Source organism: Parasteatoda tepidariorum, chromosome 5, assembly GCF_982258835.1.
Source record: "Parasteatoda tepidariorum strain Cologne lab strain chromosome 5, Ptep-v5.0, whole genome shotgun sequence".
Classification (NCBI taxonomy): Eukaryota; Metazoa; Arthropoda; class Arachnida; order Araneae; family Theridiidae; genus Parasteatoda; species Parasteatoda tepidariorum.
The window spans coordinates 3,803,102-3,820,099 of record NC_141759.1 but is presented as its reverse complement, the minus strand read 5'-3'; the positions used below and the strand labels follow the sequence as shown (position 1 = coordinate 3,820,099).

The 16,998-nt window shown below is 33.1% G+C and overlaps 1 protein-coding gene across 1 annotated transcript in view; it reads left to right on the top strand.

The window, feature by feature from the left end:
* Positions 1-16,276, top strand: part of LOC107453822 (ubiquitin-like domain-containing protein stuxnet) — a 36,831-nt gene extending 20,555 nt beyond the window's left edge. The window contains exons 2-7 of the mRNA XM_016070783.4: positions 4,334-4,421; positions 7,602-7,658; positions 8,770-9,189; positions 9,894-9,984; positions 12,975-13,136; positions 15,416-16,276. Coding sequence (XP_015926269.2) covers positions 4,334-4,421; positions 7,602-7,658; positions 8,770-9,189; positions 9,894-9,984; positions 12,975-13,136; positions 15,416-15,642 — 1,045 coding nt within the window. The 3' untranslated portion in view covers positions 15,643-16,276. The remainder of the gene's footprint in view (positions 1-4,333; positions 4,422-7,601; positions 7,659-8,769; positions 9,190-9,893; positions 9,985-12,974; positions 13,137-15,415) is intronic.
* The last annotated feature ends 722 nt before the right edge of the window (positions 16,277-16,998 follow it).

The following is a 16,998-nucleotide window of genomic DNA, read 5'->3' as shown; positions in this document are numbered from 1 at the left end:
TAATTTAATCTTTACGTTTTAAAAGTTTTATCACTGTTAGATAAAACAAATTGTAAAATTAAACAGATTGTCTGAAAAAAGTTCGATGCTTAGAAATAACGTTAATGTTGCAACACTTTTATCATTTTTATTTATGCTCACCAAGAGACTGCTCGAGAGGTAATATCAAATTTCGGGAAAAATAGCTTCGGGGAAAATAAAACCCGTTTTTAGTAGAACAGATTAGTTAGAAAACATATTTTTGATTAAATTTATATACGTTTAGAATTTTATTTATATATTGAATACATTAAATTATTTATACAATAAAGATTATTTACATTATTAATTTAGAATTTTGACTTCTTTTTTTCCTGACACTTAAAATAGATATTTTCAAAAATAAACTGCTGTTGCATTTTAACTTAATACTCAACAATTTGTCTAAATATGAAATAAAATATTTATTCTAATATAAAAGTTTTCAGCTCCGAATAGAGAAAAATATAAGATTAAAAGCATTAAACTAATCAAAGAAAATAATCACAGAGTTTAATTAGAAATTTTACTTTGTATTTCATGTACAATCTAATTCCATAAATTACTAGGAAGTTTAAATTGTACACACAAAGAGACTATTAGAAAAGCTTTCGAAATTTAAACAAAAAATACTTAAATAAAAGAGAAAGCAATTAGAATTTTTACTTTGTACTAAATGTAGATTGAAACTAATGACGAACTTATAATTAAAATATCTTACTTTTTTTTTGTGATAGAAATTGCAATTTATACAACTTTTTATGAGGTAAATTTATGCAACTATTATAGGTCAATGTATATTTAATAATTTTTATACAGAAAACCAGTGACTTAAAAAGTAGCAGTTAAAAATATTTTACTTTACAAATAAAAGAACCATAATCATTTTATGGACATTAAGAAAATTACAATGCCCATCCATAAAAAATGTAATTTTCTTAAAAATAGTAAGTGCATTTAAAACTATATCTTTTAGCCAGCTGCAAATTAAATATATACAATCTAGATAAAGGTAAAAACAGTTGAAATTTTACAAGAAAGGTTCACGATGCTAAATCTTTGCACCACAGCCAGCTGTTAGCCTTGGCCGTCTCAGCAGTTTATTCCATACCAATGCATAACATGCGCTAATTTACTGCACTAATTTACTCCTATACAACTTATCCACTTCTATGTTATGTTTTCTAAATTTGTTGCACTAAATCAAACTAATTCTACGCTTTAATATACTAGTAAAATAAAGTATTTCCAATAAAGCAACTATTTTTAAATAAAAAGAAGATAAACAAGTACTTAATGATTATATTAAATATACCTTAATTTATTTTCTAAATAGTACATAATTTGTATTCATTTTATGTATAGTAACAGAATTATATAATTTTATTAAAAATTAACACTAAAACTACTATACACTATTTTATATTTAAATACTAAAAATATTTCATAGAATTTAATTATTCATCAAACATATAAGAATATACAAATAATTTGGTTTTTAAGCATTCCTATGTAATTTAAAAAACACAACTTCTTATGTACCATATTTTTTATTTAAATATATATATTTAAAGGAAACATTTTAGAACAAGATAAATATTGGGTTTTAGTAATCAAGAGGTAAAGATATACAAAATCTTCAGAATATACAGAAATGATATCGACATTTAAAGAGAACTAAAACAAAACCGAAAGTTTACTCAACTGTTCCTTGGCGCTAAAGTATCTCGCCAAGGAAGCCAACAAAGCTTTGCAGCTATTTCAGCTAAAAATAGAATATATATTGAAATATACTTAAACATTATAAGTTTAAAGTTCAAGAAACAATAAAAACTTATGTTAAATGCAAAAAAAGTGAGCAAAAACGAGCGTAATTGATTATTAAAGCAAATAAAATATGATTATCAGAGCATGACTGAGTATCGGAAAAATTTTAAAATCAATTTTAAAATAGAAAAAGTGAAAAAAAATGTCGCCCTTTCTTGTAAAAAGTTATCGGACAGTCCCTAGAAAACTTCTCCGTGCAGCAAAATGCTCAGGACTTTTGTACCATTCTTATTTCTGAATTAAAAAGACAGACAGTTAATTGCATCAGACGATCGCAATGCTAAACGAATGGACGGGAATCGAAGCGGTCTCAGTGAACGGCAAGTTTGGGCTACAGTCACGTGACTTTATCTTGTCCACGGGTCGGGGGTTATTCTACTTTCTCTACCCAGTATTTCAACTCTATGACTCTAACCCATGATCCTTCTACCACTGAGGATATTTCACTTCAGCGCTGTGGTCGGTGCGAGCCGGTTGCGGAATTCGTATCGACTGGGACTCGAACCCGGTTCGCCTCATTGGAAGGCGAGTGCTCTATCCCCTGAGCTGTCGTGGCTCTGAATAACTTTATATCTAATGATTCCTTTGTATACAAAATTTCCAATGATAATGAAAGAAATGAACTAAATCACTTAAGAATCTGAGAGAAATAACTGCTACCAACCCAAATAATAATAAATGAAAAAATTGCTGCTCTGGAGCATCAGACATAGATATTTACGCTTTGCCTTTAGGGGCATTCTCATTGTACCACTCGGAAAATATTTTGCGTTTGAACTTTGTTTCTTTACTTAACGTTGAAAGTAGTAGCCCGAAATCGCTACAAATTACTGTTTTTTTTTTTTTTTTTTTTTTTTTTTTGTAACGCGTCACAAACTGCACAATTCCTTTTAAAAAGTAGCGCACAACATTACAAACTACGAAAAGAAGTGGCGACTTCAGTAGTTTTGGTTTTACTTCCGAATACTAGGATCCAGGCACACACGGGGTAGACTGGCAACGAGGAAGCAGACAAGCTGGTAAAAAAGGGTACAGGGCTCGGTCAGGATGCACAGACTGCTCAACAGATTACTTTGGCATAAACGTTGGAGTCATTCGACCAGGGTTAAGTTACCCACAAGTTAATGAAAGAAGACATGTCAGTGACTTAATCAATTTTATGATGACCACGGAGTGTTTGGGGAACATCAGGCGAAACTATTTGGTATTACTGCCACTTTGTAAAAAATACAAACCATTGCCCGCCTGATCGTCGAATGCGAAAAATTCTCAACACTCTGTGTAATCGTTTTTAACAAACAGGGGACCATGGAGTCGTGGAATAACACACAGACAAATTTGAACAATTATTAAACGGACACTTAAAGAGCGAATGATGCCTGACGACTTCATGGATCTCCTGTGCACTATTCCATGATTTTGACCCCTGGACTGTTCCATTGCCCTTTGATTTTAGCCTTAAACGTATTTTACACTTATCTTGTTTAAATTTTCATGCCATCTTTTTTGGGTGCTTTTTAACTACCTTAACTTTAATGGATGTTGCCTGTTTTGATTTTATTTGCCCTTTTAATATCGACTTATTTTAAATCCTATACTAGTCTTTTGCCCGTTCTTTTTATGATGCTTTACATCCATGTTTTATGATTATCTCAATAATTTTTATTATGTAAGAACTTCGGGTGATCGGAACCAGGTACTTCGGGCTCACTCACTATAAGGTACAGTCTCATCGGCTTTTGTCTTATGAGCTGTGCCGGAGTGATTTTTTAATTGTTTTAACATGTTTGATGTGTTGGTGTTGCCACCTTGACTTTTGTATTATTTTTTTAATAAATAGCCCGGGAGCCGTGGTGGCTCAGAGGATAGAGCGTTCGCCTTCCAATGAGGTGAACCGGGTTCGAATCCCAGCGATAACTGGTCGATACGAATTCCGCAGCCGGCTCGCACCCACCACAGTCCTGATGTAAAATATCCTTAGTAGTAGACGAATCATGGGTTAAGAGTCCCTTTGCACGTCTTCGTGGTTTTCCTATTTCCATGTAACTCAAATGCGAGTTAGTTCCTTCAAAAAGTCCTCCACGTAGGCAAATTTGTCTCAATGCTTGAATGGAATCTTCTGAACTGGGTTCAAAATTACAAAGCTACCGAGTTGAATATTACTAGTTGCAAACCCCAAAAATTGGATCAACGACGATTATAAAAAATAAATTAAGTGTAAGGCCTAGCCGATCTTTTCGGTCGGCCGTGTATTTTGTTGTTGTTGTAGTTCATTTACGTCGCACTAGAGCTGCACAATGGGCTATTGGCGACGGTCTGGGAAACATCCCTGAGGATGATCCGAAGACATGCCATCACAATTTTCCGTGTATTTTGTGTTCGGGTTGCAGTCTTCTAGGGAGGACTGTCACAAACTCCTTTCCTGTATCTTGTTGAATTGCTTGATGATTGTGTTAAAAGCTTTATTTTCTTTTCTCTTTTTCTTTAGACAGTTGACGGAAGGTTCTCTAAAAGATAATAACATTTCAGAGGGATCGAAGCTTACTCTTCTGCCCAATGTTGAAACTGGACTCGTCGTAAGTTCATTCATTCATTTAAACATTTACCGTTTCAGGTTAAAAACTACCCTTTTACGAAATTCAAAAGTTTTGCGACGGGACATTTTATTTCTGGTTGGACGGGACATTTATGTTGGGTTGAGATGGTCTATGTTTTTTACTTGAAAATTTAGATTTATGAGTTTTCGTGTGAATGAACTATTTCGCGTCTTTCTCTGGTTGTATAGTGAGTTCGATCCTGACAGCCGACAAAACGACCAGCGTGTAAATGCTGCAAAGTGCACGTAAAATCTGAAAGTTGGTTGAGTTTGGAAAAAGGCGTTGTTCACGTCGCCTGACTAGGATCCAAATGACGTGGCATTCCTGCCATGGCAGTTAATAGATAGAAACCTAAAAATAGGCTTGATCCTTTGCCTTGGATGGGTAATGAGGATGATAAAGTATTTCTGACAAATTTGATTGAGTCAGTATCAAGTGATTTGAGCCGTGGTGGCCCAGGTCGTAGAGCGATAGATTCAGGTTGTAGAGTGGTACTTTTCAACGAGGTGAGCCGCGCCTGAATATCAGCGATACGAATTCTGCACCGACCACAGTGCTGACAAAAAAATATCCTCAGTGGTAGACGGATCATGGGTTAGAGTTTCTTTGCCGTCAGACTAACCTTGGGAGGTTTCTGTGGTTTTCCTCTCCGTGCAACGCAAATATGGGTTAGTTCCATCGAAAAGCTCGCTACCATTCCAATTTTCTCGCAATGCTAGATCCATGAGTTTTCTTGTCTGCTTGATTGAGTTCAAAATTATAAAGCTACCGAGTTGAACATTGACAAACTCAAAATTGGGTCGGCCGTTCAGCGACGGTTACAAAGTAAAATGTAAGAAGAAAAAAAAATCAAATGACTAAGATAACGTTTAATTTTTGAGAGTTAAGAATTATTATTTAACTGAAGAGCGCACTCATAGGGGTTTTTATTAATGGGGGGAAATAATATAAAGTGGGAGTGCATCGGGTTGTATAATGCAGGACTCTTTGTGCCAAAGATTTTAGAGACAAAAACTTCTGCATTTCGCCTACATTTTATAATCTTCACACCACGAGAGATCAAAGTACCTTTTCATCATTCACATGAATAGTGGTGTGGAAAATTTTTTTTCTTTATTTAAATTTACTATACAACAAATTGTTTGGGCCAGGATAGCCTGGTTGGCAAGACTCTGGACTCACAGTCGTGAGAATGTGAGTTCGAATCCAGCTGGCCGAAGGCTCCCCATGCACTAAATGGTGCCTGGTGCGCGTTAAATCTGTCGGGTCACAAAGTCCTCCACATTCCCATAACAAATTATACCTCTGAGCATACTGAATTGGAGATGGATCGTTCTCTGGTTCTGGTCAAAATAACGATCTGGGGATGAATAAATGGATGTGTGAATGCGTCCTATAAAACGGGGTTGGCAGAAGTCGAATTCTTGGCCATGGATGGCGCCACTGTAAAACAAGAACAAGTTTCCGACGACAACATCAACAACGAATCATACATTGAAACTTAATAATTTATAGCCACTTGAAGAAATTTTCTCAGGAAGTGTAGGTCGACCTGTTTCTTTTTGCCTCCGCTTTAATTTTTAAGTAACTAATGCACACTATTATTGAGTATGTTGGAATGTTTCAAATTAGGTAAATAACATAATACTAACAATATTTTAGCCCTACACTAACAAATCTATATTATACTATTATATTATTAATATAATTTTTGTAACTAATAATTATAATTACTAAAAGTTATTATAGATAATAGTAATTATATTAATTATTATTATTTATTGAAATTGAGCAACCGACCCAATTTTGATCTTACTGTAAATGTTTAATTCCTTAGCCATAGCCTTGTCATTTTGAGCCCAATCCAAAAGACAAACGAACTCTTGGATCAAGTATATAAGGAGAAATTTGCCTTCGTGGAGGACTTTTTGAGGGAACTAACCCGCATTGGCGTTACATGAAGAAGAAAACGACGGGAACCTGACGGTAAGGGTACTTGAACCCCTGATCCGTCTACTACTGAGGATATTTCACGTGAGCACTGTGTTCGGTGCGTAATTCATATCGATCAGCCATCGCTGAGATTCGAACACGGGTCACTTCTTTGGGACAAATAAATCTACAACAAAATAGTTTGATTACAACTTCTTTTCTTCTGACCCTGATTGTATTGACTTTAAAAATGTGATTTGAATATATTAGGTTGTCAATTGCACCGTGTTCAGCGATTAAAAATTTATGCATATTTTATTAATCAGCATTTCTTTAATGAAATATGCATTTCTAAAACTTTTTTTGGGAGTGATAATAAAACCTGTCATATTTAATTCTCTACTTTGTTGTTGTTGTTGTTGTAGGCCATTAATTCATGTAGGGTGCGATTATTCTTGTTTTCCAGTGGTTCCATCTATGTCTAAAAATTTGACTTCTGCCATACTCTTACATCCCACCCGTTTATAGGGCGGACTCATTCATACATTCATTCATTTATCTACAGATCGTAGTTTTGACCTGAACCGGAGAACAATCAGTCTCCAGTTAAGTACCCTCAGAGGTATAGATTTGTTATGGGAGTATGGAGGACTTTGTGACCCGACAGATTTAACGTGCACCAGTCACCATTTACTACCCTGGGAGTCTTCGGCTTGCTGGAGTCAAACTCCCATTCTCACGGACATGAGTCCTGGCCCCTACCAATCATTCTCTGCTTAGTGATGGTACTTTTAAAGTATGTATGTTAGTATGATAAAAAGAGTAAAAAATGTGGTACATTTTATTTATTAGAATTTTTTAAGATAATTAGGACAATAATGCTCACTTTAATAAATTCATATTTAAAAAAAAGTGAATGCGTTGTTCCTAGCAAAATTTTTCGCAATGGTAACTAACAGAGTTTTTAATCTTTGTTTATGGAATACCACTAAAAGGAATCCCTTTCAATGAAATTAATCACTTTAAATAAAAATAATACATTTATGGTTAAAGTGTTTAGCTCAAGTGTCTATAGTGTTTGCTGATCTGACTTGATTATTATTTACTAAATTATTTTTGATTTTAAAAATTGGTAGCTATTAATGATGAAATAATAATTGTTTTCCCTACTAATGTTATCCATAAGTTGTTTAATCTCTTCAAAAAACGTAAATTATGTTTTTTCAGACTCAAAATCCAGAGCAGTACGTGATGCAAGCTCTAGAAACGCTCAACGAATCCCAGGTAACTACAAAAGCATTATTTTCAGTATCTATTCTTGAATTTGGATTATTAGGAAATAAAATATCACGCTAAAATTAGTTCATTGTTTTACACAATTAAGGGATTTTTCATCGCTAAAAACATAAATATCGACTAACTATCATCATTGAACTCTGGTGTTCTAAGCATCTGGTAACAGAATCTCACCTGGATAGAGTAACGTATTACAGATTCACACGTAGACAATGCATCTTGTAACAGAATCTCATGTGGATAAATTATCGTGCGTTACTCACGCAGTCAAAGTGTCCTGTAACTCGCGGGATAATGTAAGGTGTAATAGAATCTCGCATAGGCAAAGTATCCTGTAACCGAATCTCATGTGGGTAAAGTATCATGTTACAGAACTTCGTTGACAAAATATATTGTAACAGAATCTCACGTCGGTAAAGGATCATGTTACCGAATCTCTCTCGGGGATAATGTATTGGGTAATCCTGTAACCGCATTTCATGTGTGTAAAGTATCATGCTGCACGATCTCACGTGGTCAAAGTTTCATGTAACAGAATCTTACACGGGTAAAGTATCGTGTTGCAAAATCTCACATCAAAAAAGTATAAATTGTAACTGAATTTCCCGTGGGTAAAGTATCATGTAACAGACTCTCGCGTGGACAATGTATCTTGTAACCGAATCTGGTAGAGTTACCAACGAGGACCAAGCATTTAGTAATATAACTTCACGCAAATAAATTATCATGACAGAATTCTTTTCGACAAAAGACTCGTCATAGTATTTAAAGAAAGTACTCTTGCATTAACGTTTCGTGCAGGAAAACTTTTGTCATAGAACCAGTCCGTCAAGAGTTTACAGAATAAACAATATTTTTTTTTTTTTACAATAGGCTCTATTAAGAAGATTATTTTTGTGTTTGGATCGTATAATCCACTTGCAGATAATTGGAAGCATACTATAGTTAATACTCTACCATATAAGCATATAGTTAATACTATACTTTATAAGCATGTAGTTAATACTGTACTATACTATATAAACATGCTATAGTTAACACTATACTATGTAAGCATACTATAGTTAATACTATAGATTTGAATTTTATTTCTCTTTAGGTGGATAGCTTCCTAAATGGTCGATCTCCACTCAATCTCAGCATGAGGATGGGTGATCACATGATGTTCATTCAGCTCCAGCTTTCAACGGTACATCCCTCATCCAGCAATAACTCCGGAGTGACTCCACCGCCTACACCGCCTACGACACCCACCACCACAACTGCACCACCGCCATTCCCACTCCCATCTACCGTCATCACTTCCACAACAACAGTCACATCGCCGCCCATTTCACCACCACCATCGCCCCACACCATTACTCCACCGTCGCCTTTTTCACCTACAGGTGGCAGCACCAGTGGCGAAGAGTCTTCATTCAGTAATCATTTTCTGGCTGAGGCTAGCCGTAATCTCGCGCACACACTTCGGCATTTGTCCTCCAAAACACTAACGAAGAAAATGAACGAAACTTGCAACGTAAGTCTTAGTTGTATTTCTTTAACTTTTTAATTATATCTCTTAGTCAGTATTTATTTACTTCACACTAGAGCTGAATAATGGACTATTGGCGATGACTGAGAGTGCTTTGAACACATGCCATCACAATTGCCCCCGTCGACCTGCTAGTAAAATTAAGCACTTTATGATAGAACAGTATAATGAGGACTCTTACCGAGGCCCTCGGTTTTTTTGGTATATCAGAGAAAATGTCTTTTTTAAAATGTATTAATGGAACATTCTACAGGGAATAAATAGAACATGGCTTTGATTTAAGTATTGGATCATTGCCGATAATTTTATTGCCTGTCATTTTTTCATTTATTATAAAAATATATTTCTGCGAGTATAGATACTAGTTGTTTTAAGTTTGGAAATGTAACTAAACATGGTTATTCCATTATAAAAGGGATTATATCCTCACAATCATTCCCTCGGATTTTCTAAATATCAAAAATAAATAAATATCATTGCTGGAAACTATCGGACGCAGTTCTGGTTTATGCTATATTTCTAAATGTGGTATAAACATGTACCGAAGGACCGAGTTTTGAAATTTTAAAGAGCAAATTGATTGAAGCCTTTTTTTAAGACCATTTTTTTTAAAAAAAAAAAATGATCCATATACATCACTTTTGGCTAGTGAACCTGACAGATGAATCTAAGAGTTATTTTTATTATAGGGTAGATGTTGTATTGCAAGGCGGCACGGTGGGGCTGTCATCGAAAGCATGTATCATCATGGGAAAGGAGTTTTTTCTGGGACATTCTCTGGTAAGCCTGGTCTTAATAGATTGTTTTTTACCACTTTTTTATCAAATCGCTTTCGTGTGGGTGAAATCGTGCTATTTAAATTGTGACTCTATTCCTCCTATCTGTATCTCTGGATCAAATGACAAGTGTAATTTTGTTAAATTTGTTGTAATTTATAACCACATTATCGCCAGGCCAAAGTACAAAACACTGAACTAGAGTCAATTTAGTATCAATTGTTCCTTCACAACTACCACCAGGATTTATTATTACTAAATAACTCTACTTTATCGACAAAGAATCGCTAATTTAAATCGTTCAATCATATCATTCAAAATTTATAAAAGTGGAGTTATTCGGTTTGGTACTTCGAATCAGAATTAGTTAATGATGTCAGTGTTCTTAATTATTCCATAAACAGCTTACAGCACATAAATTGTTTTATTTTACAGTTTTATTTACGAAAATATAAAATACTAATAAAACTCTTCACACTTTAAATTAAAAATGGCGTAAATATAAATTAAATATAAACTCAAAGCCATTTTGTTTCTTCACCACAAAAAAGGAAGGAACAATCTCAAAAAAGCAAAACAAACTGCTGTTACCATAGCAACTTAATTTTATGAACTAGATCAAAATTACAGATTAAACAGACACAGGCGTTTAGGCATCATAAAGCTTTCCTTATAACTAACTCACTTTTGGAGTGAAAGAGAATTTTTGACGAAAAGTTTCTCCCGTGGTTTTACGTCCTCTTGAGGTTATTTTTCGATGGCTTCTTTGTGATATGAAATTATGCTTTTTTTGCGAATAATATGGAAAATGTCGCCAAATGAGTGATTTTTGAAAAAGTTTATTAACTTTTAAATTATTTAAGTTATTTGCCCGTTATAAAACCCATGTAGGGCAAGATATACATAGCGCACATATTACAGTAAGATGATATACATAGTTTAAAATTCATCGTTTTGCTTCAAGTGTTGTGGCCTTTTTTATTTTCCTTGTCGACGGAGATTCGAAAAACCATGTTAACGCTCTTTTTTAAGGAGATGTTCTTGCCAAACAGAAGAGCGGTTTGTTTAAAGCCGCTTAATTGTAAAATCGCCACCGGGAACAAAGCCCTTGAGGGCTAATATTGAATTGACATTAGCATTTAAAAATTTAAAACATAGAAAAAAATGAGTTTATGGAAACTGAAAGTAAACTGTAAAGCATTAATTGCTAAAAAAAAAAGAAAATTCTAAATATCGAACGCAAAAAAGAAGAAAAAATTACGGCAGGATTACGCTCATGGGGAAGTAATACAGCCATAATTTGTTTGTATTTTGATATTTCGAAAAAAAAATAAATAACTTTCTCAATAGAATTTGCCATGAAGGGTTTTTTCTTCTGTCCTCCCAACAGTTATCATCCAGCGATAAGGTTGTCCCAATTATTTTTGTGAAAAAGCCTCGTGAATTGTGACTCATTATATAATCTACTTTTAAAGAGAGTTATATTTTTGTCATTTTGTAAAGAAAAAAATCAGTGTAAAAAAACACAATTTTGTGAAGAAAAAAAAGGTGTTTTGTTCAAAATTTTTGACAAAATTTAGGTTTTTGGAGAAAATATACTTATAATTTATTGAAACCATACTGTCTGTAGTTGAACTGTTCTTTTCTGCCAGGATGTTATATTTGTGAATATTCGTGTGACTCTATGTAAAAATAAGGTCTTATTTTTGTGGAGGGAAAAAAATACAGAAACAGTGTTTTTCAAGGAGATTTAAATTTAAAATTATGAATTGAATACGTTATCAACTCTGTTTTGAAAGTGAAAAACATTGCTAATGGTCAATTTGTGAATGATCCGTTTAAACAAAATATTTTATGGAGCGTCTGTTAACAGATTCATATTTCTCCTAAAATTATCTTTATAAATGGAAATAAAATAACGTTGAATAAGTTGTCCACGCTTTTAAAGTGCTCAAAATAAATAAACCTTAATACTTAATAAATAAACCTTAAATAACTTTGGATCTAATGATCGGAGTTCTAGGACTTAATCTTAATGGTTAGAGCGCTTTTACTCAAATATGATAATTAATTAAGATGTTGATTTTACTTTTTGCTTATTTCGCTATATCAAGAGAACTTTATAAGCGAAATGCGCATAATGATAACATTTATTTATTCACAGATAATTTCATGCAAAAAATAACTTGATCATGAGTATTTCTCATTTTTTAGCATTTCATTTAATACTAATGGGAAAAATTTTGAGCTGTAAGGTATACAATATTTTACATCATTTTGAAAAAGGGAACTTTACTTGACAAAATGCCAAATTTGAGCAAAATCTGTGAAATAGATCCTGAGAAAGTGAATTTTAAGTATACGACTTTTTTTAAAATTCGATTAATCAGGAGCGATTCAACCGATTTTGCTTAAATATTGTATTTTGCCATCTAAAATTGCATTCTTTAAAATGATATAAAAATTGTATACCTTGCAATTAAAATTTTTTCAGCTATTATTGATTAAACTAATGAAAGAAATAATAATTACTAAAAAAAATTTTTTTAGCATGGAATCTATTTTTGAAATTTTATAATTATGTGGCAACATTTATTAATTCTCTTGAAACGCCCTCGAGATATGACGAAACACGAGAAAAGTAAAATTTACATTAAGATGTCTCTATCTCTCATGACCAAACTGTGGGGACCATATTTCCCAGACTGCGGGTAGATACCCAGTATATTTTGAGGGTCCGAAAACTGAAAACGTCGAAAAAAAGGTATGTTTATTCTCGAAAAGTACGTTTTTGTCTCTGATTTTGTAACTGAAAGTATCATCTGCACTCATTAATTTACATATTTGAAGACACCTCCTTGAAACTTAAAGATTGAATCCTAGAACGTGAAGATCCAATAATTAGATCAAAAGTTAATCAAGGTGGTCCGTTTTTTATTTAGCGCTCTGTTCATTAAAAAATATGTAATGGATTTTTTTTTTGTTGATGTGCAGGTACTTTGAGCCCTTTACTTCAGGACAGAGAAGGCCGGCCAAGAAGAAACATCTGCACAATCGTCCACATTCTCAACGACCTCCTTGGAGCCTCTTCTCACTGCAATCCTTCGCCTAAATGCACCCCTCACAGAACACAAACTCCGCACAAAGAGCTCAAAGGTCAGTCCTTTATCCATCTTGCAACTCTGTTGTTCAATTGTTTATTTCAGAAAGAGAATAGGTCACATTTTTTTTCATCATATGCTCTTAATGATGCATAGTGCTCATGTGTTCTACTTTTGTACTATAAGGAGCTACGATTAATTTTCGGGACTGATCTGATAACTCCCTAAAAATATTATATGAATTACACACGCATTTAATATGTTTCAAACAACTTTTCCCTATTGTAATTCACTTCAATATTTAAGTGTAAATGTTTCAGAAACAACTTTTAAAGTCACCTTTTTGACTTTGGTATTCTCTTAATGTCTTCCACTTGTTCCTCGTAACTTGTTGCATTTACAGATTCTGGTTATAAATAATATTCTTTCAATTTATTCAATTTGTTCTTCGTGACTTGTTGCGTTTAAAGATTCTGGTTACGAATAATATTCTTTCAATGTATTCAATTTGTTCTTCGTGACTTGTTGCGTTTAAAGATTCTGGTTACGAATAATATTCTTTCAATGTATTCAATTTGTTCTTCGTGACTTGTTGCGTTTAAAGATTCTGGTTACGAATAATATTCTTTCAATGTATTCAATTTGTTCTTCGTGAATTGTTGCATTTAAAGATTCTGGTTACAAATAATATTCTTTCAATGTATTCGATTTGTTCTTCGTGACTTGTTGCGTTTACAGATTCTGGTTACAAATAATATTCTTTCAATGCATTCGACTTGTTTTTCGTGACTTGTTGTGTTTACAATTCTAATTGCAAATGATATTATCTTAATGTCACCGACTTGTTCTTCATGGTCCTGGGTAAATTTCTGGAACACTTTTTGTTTTTGAAATTAAAAAACTTGCAATAAGATTTAAGAGTATCAAAAGAATCAAGAACATCAGAAATGAAGAGCACTCTGAAACTTTTACAACTGAGTACAGGAAGATATTGCGTGGAGTAATTTATATAAGTATTGTTACCTCACATAATATTGACAGGAGTTTTTAGATCAGTCTTTTTTGGATATTTGATTTCATCTTCTTGCACTAAACGCATAAAAGATGACCATTTAACCAGTTTAACGTTTCTTTGAAGACTCTCCAAATATAGATATAAACACATTTAAAATTTCTGATGCATTATTTTGAAATGGAGATCGTTAAACTAGATCAAGAATGGCATAGTAAACATTTTAAGCTTCTCTATTTACATATAAGGATTCTTTAATGACTACTTTTAGAATCCTTTAAAAAATTACATTTCAAAAACTATGCACTCTAAGAGAATCAAAAATTTGTATTTAAGTGCTAAAGAACATTTTTGAATTTTGATCAATCACTATTGAAGTATATAAAATTAAGGTAGTATGTGACGAAATTAACGACTGCAGGGCTACTTAGTATAACAGTTAGAGATTAAAAATTGTCTGTGACTTTATTTTTGTTGTTAAGACTCCATGTGCATTTTATTATTTTTTTGTTAAATATGGAATGAGCCACGATGGCTCAGGGAATAAAGCATTCCCCTTCCAATGAGGTGAACCGGGTTCGAATACCAGCATCGGCTGGTCGATATGATTTCCGCACCCGGCTCGCACCGACCACAGTGCTGATGTAAAATATCCTCAGTGGTAGACAGATCATGAGTTAGATTCCCCCTTGCCGTCCAGCTAATCCTGGAAGGTTTTCGTAGTTTTCCTCTGTATGTAATGTGCAAATGCAGCTTACTTCCTTCAAAAAGTTCACAAAGGCAGATTTTCTCCTAATACTTGTTCCAGGAGTTCCCTTGTCTTCTGGATTGGGTTCAAAATTACAGGGTACGGAGTTGAACATTATTAATTGTAAACCCAAAAAATTTGATCCGATTTTCTATGACCGTAAATAAAATAAAATAAATACGGAATTATTATAAATATTTTATACTATTCTAAAAATAACTTTATTTCTGGGTTGTTTCTAAATTTTTTTTTTTTCATTATAAAAATGAACCTAATAATATTCCCCAGGTTTTGATAAATACTTACTTATACCCAGATAAATACTTCAAAATAAATAGCTGACATTTAATAAGATTAATAGTTTTTTTAATAGTTTAAAATTTTCATTTTTTTTAGAAAAAAAAGTGGTCACTGTTAAAAATAAGAAGGCTGCAACTTCCCATTGGCCAATAGTAACATTTTTTAGTTTCACCCTATTCTCGGAAGTTATTAATATGATCCAAAACCAGTTTATTTGTTTAGTTGGATTTCTTAAATGGTCACTTTATTTAAAAATTTACTTTTTTCATTTTAGAAGATGTACTTCGAGAGAAAGAAGACAAAGTTTTACGGGAAAAAGTCCAGCACATCCAATCATTGTTGAAAGAAAAGCGGAAAGGGCGTCGACCTACTCCTTATTCAACCTTCAACCCTGAAAGCAGACGATCGGGAGGTCTCTTCTTTTCAACTTTGGAACCATCCGAGGAACAACCGGAACAATCCATTGGAACAGACTACAGCTCTGAAACGGCTGCTGCCTGAATCGAACTCAAAGACTTTCAGCTGGGTTCTTATTACCTTTTGAGTACCGGGTGCTCATGTTGTTGATTATTCAAGAAATCGTTCTCTGAGGAGCTCCTGGAGTATTCTTCATTCATTTGAGGAAATTCGTTAGTTAAATGCGAGAATCTCGATTATTCTCTTAAGTTGACATTTCAATTAATTAGCTTTCAAGTTGTGATTGAGGAAATAATGCCTTGCCTTTATTTCTTGTCTGCAAGATAAATACTGGCAAAATTTTTAAACTCTCCAACGCTCATTCGCGTTTGCACTATTGCCATATTTATATGCTGTCAAAAGGGGTCCATTGTTTGATGCCAAATGCACTTAGAACCTTCTTTCACTCTAAAATGATTCCATCTGAGACATTGTCTGAGATCCCCACAATTTAGCAAGTTAAATCAATGCTGATAAGAAGTATCTTGTTCGAGAAAAAAAGTTCTCTTTGAGCCTTCTAATTTATTCACACGCATTTTTTGAATCATGATCAGTTGATTTAAATCTGTCAGGATGACTTGATTTGAATCATTTTAGTTCAATTATTTTCACTCTTAACTACTTTAATATGCTATTTAAACTAATGTAAGGACTAAATCATAAAAAATAAGTTTTTTTTTTTTTTTTTTTTTTTAAATAACCAGCTAAAATAATGTATTTTGCAAATTATAAATCTATAAAAAATTTTAATTTCTGAGTGAATACTTTCGATGTCCCATTTGAGAGGACATTGTTGTTGGGCTAAGAGTTAAGGACCAAATGCATCTTAATTGAAAGATAACACTAACTAAGCCAGAGGTTCCCAATTTTTTTCGACTACAGAATCCTAAATAATCGAGCTTCTTCCCCCCAGAACCCTGACTTCATAATTAAAGAAAATAAAGACAATTGTGTGCAGATTAACTATCGAAAGACACTTTATTTTGACTAATATCCTTTTTTATATTTAAAATAATAAATGAAATATTTTCATCGTTTTACTATTAATATTCTTAAATTAGGTTTTATGTTCGACAATTGAATTCGCAATCTTGGAGATAAATCTAGTCTAGCTAAAAATTTCTTTTTATATATTTCTAAAAAATTTTTTATACACATTTAAAATTATATTTATATAATTTAAATTTCTATATCTCTCTCTCTTTGGCATATAATATAACTTCATTTATTGCAACTACTTTATAACTATTTTGATTACCTTTAAATATAATTTCATGAAGACAATAAAAATAATGGATTATTGATTAGATCTAATTCTAACTACAGATTTCCCTTTTACTCTTTCACAGAACCCTGGGATTCCTTTATTTGGTGATTCATCAATTTGAATTTCAGGGTGTG